The sequence below is a fragment of the Labrus mixtus genome, chromosome 10 (assembly GCF_963584025.1).
Source record: "Labrus mixtus chromosome 10, fLabMix1.1, whole genome shotgun sequence".
NCBI classification, from domain to species: domain Eukaryota; kingdom Metazoa; phylum Chordata; class Actinopteri; order Labriformes; family Labridae; genus Labrus; species Labrus mixtus.
In genome coordinates, this window is record NC_083621.1 from 14,281,393 (window position 1) to 14,295,456 (window position 14,064).

Here is a 14,064-nt window from a genome sequence, read left to right on the forward strand (position 1 = left end):
GAAACAGAATGCTGATAATGTTATTGTTCGCATCCATTTCTAAAATCAAATGAAATTTTGTGCATGCTGCTGCATCAGTGAATATTTTTGCAGCTTGCTTCCTTGTAAAAATGTTATATTGTTGCATTATCAGCCTCCATAATGCATACAGAAGGGCAGCTGTGTGACATTTTTTTCTCTCTTTTTCTCTCCTATCTGTGTGACATCTGCTGAACTTGTCGGGTGTTTACTGGTGTAACAACTGGCGTCTTCACTCCCGCCTCACCACCACCACCCCACCCCACTCCTCCTCTTCTCTCTGCTGCTCCCTGTGCCCCCTCACAATGAATACACTTGCATCCAGACTACAGAACCAATTGTCACGCTGGGAGAAAGGCAAATCAAATCTTACGGCAGCAACTAGGCGAGGAGATTGCTTTTCCTCTCAGTGGCAGAGAGGCGAGGCCCGTCATCCCTGAGCTTCGGGTTTTTGTACTGGAGAGAAAGAAGCAGAAGGGTGAAAAGGGGAAAAGCTTCTGGGCTGCAGCAGCCGGACCGCAAGTCTCCCCGAGGTCAATTCTCACCCTTTCCCCCTCCCATCTTCACCCTCCACTCTTTTCCCACTTCCCTCCGCACTCATCCTGACACTACCTATCCGTCACCGGGCGACACCAGGGACTACTTTCCCTCCCTGCAGTCCTCAGGATGAAACGGAACAATAATTACAGGGATAGAGTGGCCCAGGCCGTCAAACTGGGGCCGCTCAGATCACAACAACACATTGTCCAACCTGATTAAAGAGCCATTTGTGGCGTCTTCACTGTAGTTGAGCAGTCCTCATCCTCTTGCCTGAAACTTGACCTTGCAGGAAGATATATTGACATGTCCTCCAATTTGAGATCGGTCAGAAAATGTGGGAGCAGATGTTAAATTTCTTTACAGGAAGACTGAGCTAATGCTTCCGATTCTCCCTCAGAATATGCGCTCATGAGTGACTCATCAGTGCCCAAGGTTATGCCCTCACATGTTGGGTGTTTGTTTATTTCCACTGACAATTTGATAAATAGAGGAAATGAGGTTATCGCCACTGAATCCTGTGATTAATGACTAGCTGTAGAGGGAGAAACAGAGGGAAGCAAAAGCAAGGAATGGCCGAGTACCATAGAGGATACTGCACATTTAAGAGGGCTCCATGTAAAAACCCTGAATGAGAATTGCATTATGGAAAGTACAGTTCCATTTCTGGACTGGAACAGCTTGAGAGCAGCGGCATACTGCCTTCCTCTAGGCCATGCTCACACACAACCTGCCATCCAAACCAATTACAGGCTGCCGCCAGAGTGACATTCACAAGAAATTTTCTATCTTGTCTTTTAAATGAAGTTTTCCCCTTGTTACTCATGCCTTGCATTTTCATTAGTCCCTCTCTCTGGATGTGCAACCACTGTAGAAGATGAGGCAGGTTTATTTGTGGACCAAAGTGGAGCTAAGGTGAACACAGTGCATACAGAAGCATTATAAATGTGTAAATCTTTCAAAGGAAAGACATTTTTTTGGATTAAAAGCTTCTCATATACCTTTTTCAATTGTGGCATCATTTATTAATTAAATCCTTGTCATGTGTTAATCTGTAATTAATGATTCATTTGTGTTGCAGTAAGTTGCCACAGCCGTTACCTTTGATATTTAATGGAGTCAAACGGAATGAAGCACAAAGATGTCGGGGGGTAATAACAAGAGAACAAACATGGTGCGCTCCAAATGAAAGGCTAATAATAAAATGTTAATTCAATTCCTTTTATAAATTATCTTCTGTATAGTAATGTGTTAAAGTTTAATTAGGGCTAAATGGTAAAAAGGAGACGCAATGATGCTAACCTTCAGTGCAAACACATTGCATCATAATTTAGCGATTCCCAGTCAGAGGCCTGCCCTTGTGTTGTTGCTAATCATTGTACAATTCTCTCGCAGAAATAATTAGAAGTAAAGGTGGTGAGATTGTAAACAGCAGCTCATCTGCTGATGATTGACCTTTGCACTATTAGAATATAAAACGATAAGTTCAACTCTGACGTGAATAAGTTCCTGAAAGTTTGCAGAAATTAAAAAAAATAGAGACTAACAAATCAGGCAGACAGTAATGCTGCATGATATGTGTTCACTTTGAAGACAAGTGAAAATGGCATAAATACCCCAAAAATCTAAACAAACACGATCATGTTTTTTTTTTTTTTTGGGTAGCATTAACAAGCTCTTACATTTTTCATAAACGGCAAACAGGTCATGGGAGCTATTTGCCAGAGGTGAACACCACGCAATGGCTTCTGTGATCTGACAGCATCGCTTTTATTTATTCATGCGTTTATTTCTTTATTTCAAAAGGGATCCAAAGATGACTGGGACTATGATGTTTGACATTTCCTCTGCTGCCCCCGTCCTCCTTGCTCACACTCTGCTGCATCGGGTTTCCCTTCCGTGCAGACGCTGAAAAGTTCAAAATGGTCAACTCCATTAACATCCAATACAGATGATTTCTGCTCGCTGCTTTTTAAAAAAAAAAAAAAAATCAGTTCGGTCACCATGAATGACATCTGCTGCTCATCATCAGGCGTGTGTCAAACGTGTAGCTTACTTTCTAATCAGCAGTGGTGCTCCTGCATTAACCTTTCTTATCATAGGGGTGACTCTTTTTTTTTCAACAGGGCTTTGATACCCATACTGTAGACTTCCCCTTCGGAAGTCAGCCGTTGACTTGCAGCTTCTATCGGGATACAGTATCAGTGTTGTAGAATTTCAAGTGAAGCCTCTGCTTTCATTTTGTAGAAAACACCTGCATCTTATCAAACTGTGCCGAAAGGGTTGTATCCTGGCCTCTCAAAGGACTGGGGAAGTCCTTTGAGAGGCTTTGATAGCCTTTGACATCTTACCCAGTGTGAGGAGATGCTTTGCAGATGCAGGAGGGGGCTACCTGCTCAGCGTACACTAAATCATCTGTCCATGTGCTCTTACTCCTTAGACATTCTCTCTGCTAAATAAATGTTGGGGGGGGAGAGAGAAATGAATGTAGGATGCCTTTGAACTATGTTCTCTAATGTGGGTCAGAGATCTATCGTATGCATATTCTGAGAGCCTTTTCATCTGCAATTGCGGAGTTAAAAATCCCTCGCTACACTCTTAATTTCATCTACTTTTTCTTGCAGTTATTTATTTAATATGTTCCACATTAATGTCTCCTCAAACATGGTAAAAAAAAAAGTGAAGAGTTCAGGGAAGAATAAAGGGAAACTTTTCTTTTCCCTCTGTCTGCATGATCGCCTGTCCGCCCTAATGACTCCATTTTAAAGACGCTGGGCTGACCGGCAGCAGAGCGAGCGAGGGAGAGGGTGAAGAGGAGAAGAGAGGCTGCACGCGCTCACTGCTGCACTCCTCTTCTTCCTCCTCGGCTCTTGAGTCCCAGTCAGCCTCTGAGTGTGTGCGTGTGTGTGTGTGTGTGTGTGTGTGTGTGTGTGCGTGTGTGTGTGCGCGCGCGCGTGTGTGTGTGTGTGTGTGTGTGTGTGTGTGTGTGTGTGCTTTGAAAGAGAATAGGATTCAGCCCTTTGAAAGCCCGGGCTGCTCACCTGGGCCTTTGTGTAAAATAACATTTCTACTGAAAGCCAATTACAAGCTAACATTATTTTGGTTGCTTCCATTATTAAAAGTACCTCTCTCTCTCTCTCTCTCTCTGTTTAACCCCCCCCCCCCCATCATCCCTCAACCACAACCCCCACCCGCTCACCTCCCCAACCCCTACCCTCTCTTACAGACGGAGAATTACTCCATTGACTCCAGTTACGTGAACAGCAGAGCCCACCTCATTAAAAGGTATGTGTTGATTAGGAACTCTTACCAGCACCTCGTTACCATTGTTATCTGTAATTGTTTTATCTAATGAGCGCGCAGCTACCGGTGCAGCATTTGTTCCTGCATGTTTTTCCATCCAGTGTAATTGCAATGGGAGGATAAGATTTTTGGGGATGATTTGAATTCCTCCATAATGTGTTTAGTAGACACTTGTTGAAATGAGGCACAAACTCATATTCCTCAGATTATTAGATTGCGCAGAGAAGCAGAATGTATGAGCACGTAATGATTTGCTCATTTTGCAGATAACCTTGTTAATTTTCTATAACCTGGTTCATTAGCGGATTTGTGGCGTGATCAGGTTAAAACAACTACTCAATGATTAAGCAATGTTCAAGGGATCTAGGGAGCACTATTTTCCAACAGAGCAGTTTCAAGCACCCCAATGACGATTAAAAAGTGAAGGTTCCATTGTTCTTTGTATATCAGTCCACCTGCACAGGGATATCAGATAGGGCTGTGGGAATGCAAGGTTGCATGGGGGTCAATATAGGGGGTCATATAATAATTGCCTCCAGCCATTGAGGTTTTCTTCACGAGGCCCACTTGGAAAAAACTACAATCGCTCCCTTTTTACCTGCAGCCATGGATCATTCCAACCTTCTTCTTTTGTTTGAGGCTATCCCAGCCCTTTTGAAAACCCATTTATGGCAATTTCCCCCCAAAAGATTCCCCTGCATTAATGTAAACAAAGAGCATTCAAGTGTGGGGCCTTCTGCAGCACACTACAAAGAAATCCCCTCAGGAGCCAGGGAGCCTATGGTCTGGGACAGGTGCAATTACAGTGATAACATCAGAGAGCCAGCATTACCTGCAGTCCTCTCTCCCAGGCTGCAGAATGTGAGGCTTTGGCTGGAGAATGCAGCTACCTTGTACTGTCCTTCACTTCCTCTACCTTTCCTTTTTTTTGTTTGCACAGATTTGTTTACTCACATTTCCTCCTTTTCTCTCCCTCTAACCTCCTTTCTCCCCATACGACCTCATTCATACTTTATCCCCTTCCTGCAGGAACACATGTTCATATATCCACCCCTATTTAGTGTTGTTTGTAAAGCAGAATTTGTTCCAGTGGGATGGGAATCAAATGAAGGGAAATCACGCTGTTAGTGTGCAGCTGTTGATTGTAACCCCCCCCCCCCACAACCCTCCCCATCCCCACCCTCTTTATTGACTGTGAGCCCCAAACAAGACAGATGCTCAGTTTGTATGCTTCCAGCGTTTCCTACATCCATCTTCCTTCCAGGAATTCCTGATTACTGCAGTATTTGTTTGATTGTAGTGAGTGAGTGCCTCGTGTTTGTTCAATGCGATGTCCTTGAAGTCAGTGCATCCATCCACAAATGTCCCCCGTCTGAGACAGCCCATAGCGGCCATGCTATCTGTGAAGTTAAAAATGTGTACTTACCAAAAAAAGGCTCTCTTAAACGTCCTCCTTATTTCATCATTACTGCAGGTGTAGAAGCTTGAGCAAGGCTTTGTTCTTTGTGGAAGTGTAGCATTTCATTGAGACTGGAACTATCAAGAAAACAAACTTTTCGCCTGTGTTGAATTCATTGATATGGAACATGCAACAGGGAAAACAATTCATAGGAGGGACAGAAGAGAGTAATGGACGGACAGCCAAAACAAAATGAATGCATGTGAGAAAAGGTGAAAAAGGTGACGTGACAGTTAATCAACATTTCCCGCTCCCCCCTTCTGGCCCCCATGTAGCACATCGACATTCAAGGACCTGGAGGGGAACAGTCTGAAGGACAGCGGACACGAGGAGAGCGACCAGACCGACAGCGAACACGACGTCCAGAGAGGACACTATGTTGACACGGCTGTCAATGACGTGCTGAACATGACCGTGCCCCCTAATGTTTGCCAGCTGCCTGACCAAGGTAAGAAAATCTGAGCGTGTGCACTGTGTGTGTTCACTGTGTGTGCTCAGTGAAGTCCTCCTTCATTATGAGTGTGTTTTGCCATTTTCAAGATAAGACCAACATGTTTGTGAGAGTCTGTGTTTATGCCACCGGAGCATCTTTTAAGGTGCATTACTGCTTTCAGATGTGCAAGTATGAATAACAGCACAGTGTTTTTTTGTCTTTGAAGTCCCGCCAGAGCCGCTAATGTGCAGGATCTCTGACAGCTAAGGCTCCCCCTTTGATACTGGCTTAGGCAACATTATTGACTGATAGTAGCCATGTCTACTCTTGAAGTGCGACCGACTTCAGATGTGCCTGAATGGCAGCAATTAGGCTCACAAAGGTAGAAGGTGGAAATCTACATATCTCCACGTGCCCTCATCCATTATTCAGCGGGATCATTTAGTGGGGAATTAATGTTGATGTTTCATTTCTGACTCACCGTTTAAAAAGACATCCACTTGGTTGGCAGAAGTCGGCGTAAGGGGTCGTGTTCGTTCTTAACTGCTGCCAGTCAGAGCGAAGGGAGAGAGCGGGTCAGTAAGAGCGAGAGAGAGAGAGAGAGAGAGAGAGAGAGAGAGGGGAGGAAGTAGGATAAAGCTGCCTGATAAAGCAAGCTGGGATGTTACTATATGCACCTGAGGTTATTTACCCAGCTCAAAGGAAGCGCCACATGCACAGGTGCGAGAGCTTCAGCAGAGCAGACTGTGTGGAAATTGCAGACATTCCAAGGATGACTCACATTAGCGATTTTATTTGGAGTGTGGAGAAAAACACTGGACATTTTATTTCAACAAGCAGACTCTGGAGGACAGCACTTATAGATATCACTCATACTTTCTCAGGTTAACGTTTTGGGTGCTCTCTTTGTGAACTAAATTTAGTTCTTCTTCCTTCAAAACTTGGGCTCTTTTTTTTTTTTTCCTAACACTGCCCCAGTAATTCTGTCGACTTTCTCCCGACTCGTCTATTTTCCTTCTTGGCTTGTACAGGAGAGAAATTTTAATGAGCAAAAGATAAAGAAAAGGAATCTCACATTATAAAAAAAAAAAAAACGCAAAGAGGAATGGAGATTATGGGATTCTTTCTTTTTTCTTCTTCAAATAATTCTATCTATTTTTATCAGCAGACTGTGAAGTGTGTGGGTGTGGCTGAAGAAACAGGAACAGACATGTGTAGGCTCTGGGTTGGCAGATTTAACTAACCAGATGCTTCACGTGGAGCAATCTGGCCGCTGATGTTGTTTGACTGGGAGATAATAACATTAGGCAACCTGCACTTTATGTTAATCCAGGATGGAGTCACACGATATGGCTTCATGGCCGCTCGCCCGCATACTGTAATGAATTAGCTGAGACGTTTATGGGGGTCAGGAAGTATGGCGACTGTTAGAATCAACTGTGTGTTCTCTCGACGGCAACAGACGGTAATGAACAATGAAAAGTGAATTTGCTGACTGTTGGTTGCCAGCTGAAAGTACCTCACATGCGGTGGAAAAATCATGCGCCTTTTGAAATAAATAAAAAAATGCACACTGACAGGTCTTCCAGTCATCTCGGCATCTCATTATTGGAGACAATTAGAGATGATGTACATGAAGAATATTACAAGTGGGAGAGAGAGAGTGCTCTGGGGCCGAGATTTTTTCATTAACACCGCCAATGATTGTATCTGTTTCAGCAAAATGGACGCTCGCCTTCTGAATGTGTAATGCAGCAACTCAGCGCCGGTAAACAGAAACAAGAGGCTATTTCACAGTGTTGTCCACTCTTTTGACCAGAACGAATAGATGATAACAAAAGGGTCTGTTTGGAATGACAATTAGGTGGTTTGTTATTGGCTTTCCTTTGTATTGGACTCACTTTTGGCCTGAGGTTTTTCCTCTGTATAAACCTGACAAAATGGCTGCTTTGGAATATTTCCTCCTTTTGTTTGGAGGAAGTCAGTCAGCAGCAGTGGTCACACCAGAATGTAATGAGAAGCTGTTCATAATTATTAAATGAATTGACCAAAGTGCCTGAGACATGCAGAAATGTAACGACATAGCAAATGAAATCGTCCCTCTATTACCATCTCGGCGGGCTAATTACATGGTTAAAGGGCTGACAGAGATGGGCAGATTCAGCATGACGCACACTTGAATCTGTCTCTACTCTCGTATATGAGGACTGTACATCATCTTTTTTTTTTTTTTTTTTTTACTCTAGCTCCTCTTTTCCCCGCCTGGTTTTCCTCTGAGCCTTGAGTACAAAGGCAGAAATAGAACAGTGGAGGTTTGGATTATCCGAGGATGGTGGTTGTTACAGTCGTGTGACAGCGTCGGTTTCACTTTGAGCTCATCTGTCTTAATTGACAAAAAGTGGACACTGTCTTCTGGCTCTATTCGGCGGATAGAGGGAATTGTCAGAAAACAAATAGGCATGTTCGCTAAACACCCCGCTGCTAAGATGTCTTCTGGGAGTCACTGTGTAGTACAGTGTGCCTCTCCTGCCAGCAAAAGCAGAAAACAAGTGGAGAGACTGCAATTGCCAAAGGACAACAAACACACACACACACACACACACACACACACACACACACACACACACACACACACACACACACACACACAAGGCAAGGGTAGAAGAGCCTTGTTTTTTTATGTGTGTGTGTTTTTATTGTTCTGTTTCCTTGAGCTGATAAGTGCTTAGAACAAAGGAAGGCTGGAAGAGAGGGGGGAAAGGAGGAAGGTTTAAGCTCTCGGGCTTTTACAGTGCAAATGTTTACCATTCCCAGTGTTGTGTAAAGGTGTCGTTTACCCAGGAGACAAGCCGTTACCTTTACAAAAAGACCCTGTGTCCTCGTCATTTTGGTGGTCTTTTAACTGGGAACCTCTTTGTGTGAAACCACACAGAGGGTATTTTCTCCTTTCTGTTTGAATCAAGGTTCTGGTTATAAGCTCAGTCCACTATAATATATTCTTTTTCAATGGTTTCAATAATGTGATTCATAATTCAGACAACAGTGCACCTTCAAGGTAACTTTCACAGAAGTGCTCGTGAAGATATTTTTTCTGACTTAAAACTGTCTCGTCTTGGTTGAAATCCCTGCCAAGATTCTAAAGAGTGTGTGTATACTCTTTTTTTTTTTTTTTTTGTAAAAAAAAAAAAAGAACCTGAAATCTCCTCCACCCGGTGGATTAGATTTAGGGAAGTATCTGAAGAGCAAATTACATTAAATCTCTTCACATCTATAAAGACAGGGCTATCTTAAACATGTAATAGCTCCCTCATATCTGCCAATAGAATAAAAATGGATGATATGGCTGTAAGAAGAAACTGAGAGGAAGAAGAGCTATATAAAATGATTTCTTCTTTATCTTTATAGGCATGTCTGTGAAGTTAAAGGGGGGGGGGGGGGGTTGGTTAAAATGTGCGCGACATGCTGGCTTTGGCTCTGCAGAACCAGAGTCAAGGGAGAAGCCAGAGAACAGACTTCGAGGAGGCTGGTGACAAAGAGAGCTAAATCTTTTTATTTTTTTATTTTTTTTAACTTCCTTTGATTGTCATAACTCACACTTTAATTCCTCCCGGATATGGATGAGCCACGGTTTATAAGGATTAAGATTCATGTATTGTTAAATCGCTCGAGCCATCTCCGCAGAAAGGGAGAGAGCGTGATGTCGTATAACAGCGTCTGATTTGTGGGTTTGGAGGTTTGTGCTCTTGGTTTTTAAGGATTATTACCAGGTCAATATGTAAGTGTTAAAAACTAAAAGCCTTTTCCTTTTGGTTTATTAGACTCACAGGGACCCAAGACTGCTCAATTAGCCAGAGCAGGGAACAGGCCTCTTTTATTTCTGACACATTCCTTGGCCTCCACCTCTGGAGAATATCACTCATCTATCTGCTCACTCCCTGTGGGTGTGTGCCTGAAGCTGCAGCCCAGGAATGGAAGCCCCCCTATGTGGGCTGCAGACTTCACCAAATTCCCATCTTCCATCAGCAGATCCGTAGGGTCTCACTGTTCCTAATTGATTTCCTCCTTCCCCTCCCCTCACCTACCTTTTCTCTCTCTTTCTCTTCCCTCTTCTTCCATACGTCACCTTCCTCTGCTCCCATGCACCGACTGCAAACATTCCCTAACTTTACGCCAGTTGAGCACCCCCCCACCCCTCCCCGCCCCCTCCCACTATTGAATTAAATAAAGAGTAAGAGCAACCTCACATTTTTCTGCTGCAAACTTGCCCTAAATTCACGGGGAACATTTCTAGTTTGCAGTCCTCTGATCTACTAACGAAAATGCTGACAGGTGTCAGAATGAGGAAGGCAACAGGAACAGGGCCGCGCTGCTGACAACACGAGGCTGCGTGTGAGGGAGGGAGGCAGAGATGGAGAGATGAGCTGAGAGTCTAGTAAGCAGTCTTAGTGAGGGGAAATAAAAAAAACAGAGGAAACAATTTCTGTGACAGGTACAATTTTTTTTTTTTCCCCCTCCCCATTTTCTCTTTCTGTGTGAGCGTGCCAGAGGATTTGACTGATTCTCAGACAACATTTGATTGAATTAAACACCAAAAACTCTTTCTTGTGATCCCACGCTGGCAACAACATGTGTTGGGTTATGATGTCTCATGATTAGATTAACACAAAACTCCATACTGGGACCATCCATTTTGATTTGGATTTGTCTAATCTAATGTGTAACCTCGGGTAGAGGTAAAATGGCTGACAGTGACAAAGAGCTTGGTGCAATGCGAGCAACAAGGAAGATAGAGTGCACACACACAGACACTGCCAGCTCAAACACACAAGAGGAAGCTTGCAAGCAGGTGTGGTGGAGTCTGTAATGAACATCCAGGATGCAGATTTTGCCTCTGAGATGTAGAAGACTTGAGGATGTAAAAAAAAAAAAAAAAGCCATAAAAACGTTGTTTCAAGCTGTGTCCATCTGTGCTCGGCTCTTTTATCGTCTCTGAATGAAACTGAGCGACGCAGTGAGATCTCTGGCTCTGTCTTATTGAAATGACACTTAATGTAATAAAACAAAGCTGCCAGATATTGATTTCCCACCTGGAATAATGGGCGAGGGTCCTCTATTGCTTAAAAAGAAAATGTTTTCGAGCACTCTTTCTTTTTACATATATTACTGTGAGAAGAAAGCCTGCACAAACTCCACTGCTTTAATATCTGTTCTAAATTTAAAGAATCTGGCTGTGGCCTCTCGGTGCTGTTTGTTTGCAGTTCTCAAGCAAGTAAACCAACAGATTCTTTAAAAAAATCATCCCGCGCCCATCCCTTTAGTTCTTTAGTTAATCCCAGGAGGGAATAAGTTAGGAGATGTGAAGAAAGACTTAAACAAACTTGACATGTTTTGATTCTCCGTTAAGTTTTTACAAGCATCGCCTCTAGCTGCTCTTCCTCAGCCGGCACAGACACAAACAAAACTGCATCCAAAGTGTTTCTTTCTTCTCCAGCCCAGACTGAGAACATATAGTAATGTTATGATACTATAATGGCATCCCCTGAACCCTCATTCTGCCAAAGCTCTCCTGAATATACCCAGTGTATTTAATCAGCTCAAGAGGGGACTGCTTATCTCTCTGCACTTGTCATGGATAGCGTATTGAACATATCACAGAGAGAAATGGGAATAGTTCATTATTTTCTCGGGCTCACAATGAGCCTGATGTATCTCATGCAGGCCCTCCACTGACAGCTCATTTTCTAGACAATCCTGGCATTCAGTTCACAACGCGGCAGGGCAAGAGAGAGAGACAAGGAGACAGTGAGACGAAACGTAGAGACAGAGAGAAAATAAGGCTCTGGATCTCCATTGCTTATTCATGGCGCTGTGGCATGCTAGGTGTGTTAATAATCTCCACAGAAACCAAGTGAATCACAGTTGTTTGTTGAACACCTAGCCAAGCTGGGCCCCAATCGACAGCAGATGGGAAAACAGGGGGATCAGGATGATCCCAGACAGAGGGAAGGAGATTAAGAACAGGTAATGTGCTGGAGTTGATGGGGCCGAGTGTGTATTAAAGCAAGAGGAGCGTACCTGAATTTTAAATCTGCCTGAGAGTGTGTACACAGTATGTGGAGTGTGTGTGGCTGTGGGTTAATCAGAAAAGCATGGGGGAAGAAAGAGAAGGCGAAAGATAAAGAGGTTGCACAAGAGAGAGAGGAACTGTTGGTAGGAGGGAAATAGTGTGAAATTCAAGCATCAGAGCTGCAGCATTGTCTCCGGTCTACTCGCCTTTTGTGACTCCGATTGATTCTAGTCCGAGGAGAAGAGGCACTGGCTGTTGTTTCCTAACCGCACCATTGTGTTTTTAATTCTTTGAGGTCAAAGTGTCGGCACGACCCTGTCTCCCCTGAAATACAAAGCAAACAGTATTAAGACTGCAGTTTAAAACACAGGCTGCGGCCCTATTTCTACCTTTAAAGAACACCTAATGGATACAGGTTACTCTTGATCATAACTTTGTAATCGTAATATTAGTCAGTTTTACTCATGATGTTTTTTTAATTGCCACTCTATAGAAGTCCCTGTCTCTACATCCCTGCTCATAAACATATCTCGTGATATTAGACGGTTTATAAATCCTCATTATTATTATTATTATTACTGTATCTTTAATAGGCCAGGCTGTCGTATCACTCGGTAGATGTTGAATTGTTGCATTGATTTGATCTAAACTTGATTCATGTATAATAGAGAGAATTGTATCTTTGCGCTGTGAGAGGTTAACAAAGCCTGCACTGCCATGTTTTTCTTTTCTGTCCTTTCCACACACACATAGTGTAAGGACATATATCCTGACAATGAAATTTACGATGAAGAACGCTTTTATAAAGGTTTTCATTCAATTCACTCACTGTGTTGTTGCGTCAAAGCTGCGGTAGAAATAAAGGACTCTTAATGCTAAAGCACTGTTGGTTTATCTGTTTCTCAATATTGATTTCTTTTGCCAATCACGATTGTTCCTTTACTTCAACCAAAGTTCATATTGTATCCCTGACTCTTAGAGACCATGTTTCCGTCCCTGTAAATGGTAAGGTGTTTTTGATGGCACTGGCTGTTGATGTTTTCTGGCAATATGGTTTGGTCAAATAATGGCATGAACAATCCAGGTAGTTTTTGCATTCCATTTGACTTTCTGAAGTTACACTGTAGTGCATAACATGACTGTGCTGTACTGAAAATTACAATTTGATGATGCCAACATTTTATCTTTGTGCACTTCACTCCCAACGATGGTCTGGACAGCCGAGTCCTTGGGGTTCTGGAGTGCCGCAAGGGTGCTTGACTACTGAAGCTACTCTAGTGGCTGCTGGTCAGATAAGAGAAACGTAAATACGATCCTTCTGTGGGAATGTGTCCCAGGCTGGTTAGCCATTGTTGTTTGTAAGGAATGCAATTTGTGTCCTTAAATCCGCAAACTGAATCTCTCTGCCCGAGACCTAATCCTGATCCTCCAGAGACAACAAAGTTCCCTCAAGACTTCTTACTCCACCTTTAAGAATAGCTCGTTTTACCTCAACCATGCTGCTGAAATGCTACGACTATAGACTGCTAGCATGTGGAGTAAACACCCCGATGAAGACATACTATACACATAGACTAACTCAAAGGAGCCTCAGTGTGTGGCTTGGAAGTGGGCACCGAGTGACTGCCAAAGCTAGGCTTGTATTACAGGGATCCCAGGATATCAGACACCAGGCGGCCTGTGCTCCCTCCAGGCAGGGCCGAGTCTGGCAGCTGGCCTGGAGCCCAGATAGCTATAATCAGCTCCATTACCTGTAGCACTGACTCCCATTTATGAGCCCCCATAGTGGAGCCATGGCTGTACTGCGGGGCTTACGGATGCTGAGGAGTTTTAAAGCACATATAGCATGCAGTCGCACACGCTAATGCTACACCTGCATACATTGCACACACAGGGGTGCCTTTCTGACATGCAACATAAACGTGTAGTGAATGGGGAGAGATTTTCCAGGCATTATGTGTCTTGGCATGAGGCATTTGTTTTATCTTCTCCCTCGGTGAAAGCAAAAGATTAAGAACATACTCCGCTCTGTTTAAGGGGAAAATCAGCTGTCTTCTGACAAGTACATTGTAGCCTGCAGTTTTCTGTCCAGAATACAAAGAGACATTTATCACTGCAGCTGGGGTGAGGGAGGAAGCTAGAGAGAAAATGAGAAGGAGAGAGGGAGAGAGAGGGGGTCTCCTGTGCTGCAGCAATGTGCATTTCTTTTATTTCTTTTTTTTTAACCCCTATTACTTCCCTTTCTGT

General features: G+C 43.5%; 1 protein-coding gene across 8 annotated transcripts in view; it reads left to right on the top strand.

Annotated features, from left to right (window-relative positions):
* pcdh19 (protocadherin 19) overlaps positions 1-14,064 on the top strand; it is a 55,503-nt gene that overhangs the window by 26,179 nt on the left and 15,260 nt on the right. For 4 of the 8 annotated variants that reach the window (XM_061048497.1, XM_061048499.1, XM_061048493.1 and 1 more), the window contains exons 3-4: positions 3,782-3,839; positions 5,580-5,765. In XM_061048497.1, the coding sequence (XP_060904480.1) occupies positions 3,782-3,839; positions 5,580-5,765 (244 nt within the window). Of the gene's footprint in view, positions 1-3,781; positions 3,841-5,579; positions 5,766-14,064 lie in introns of all 8 variants that reach the window. The other 4 variants (XM_061048498.1, XM_061048500.1, XM_061048494.1 and 1 more) reach the window with 1 other exon arrangement.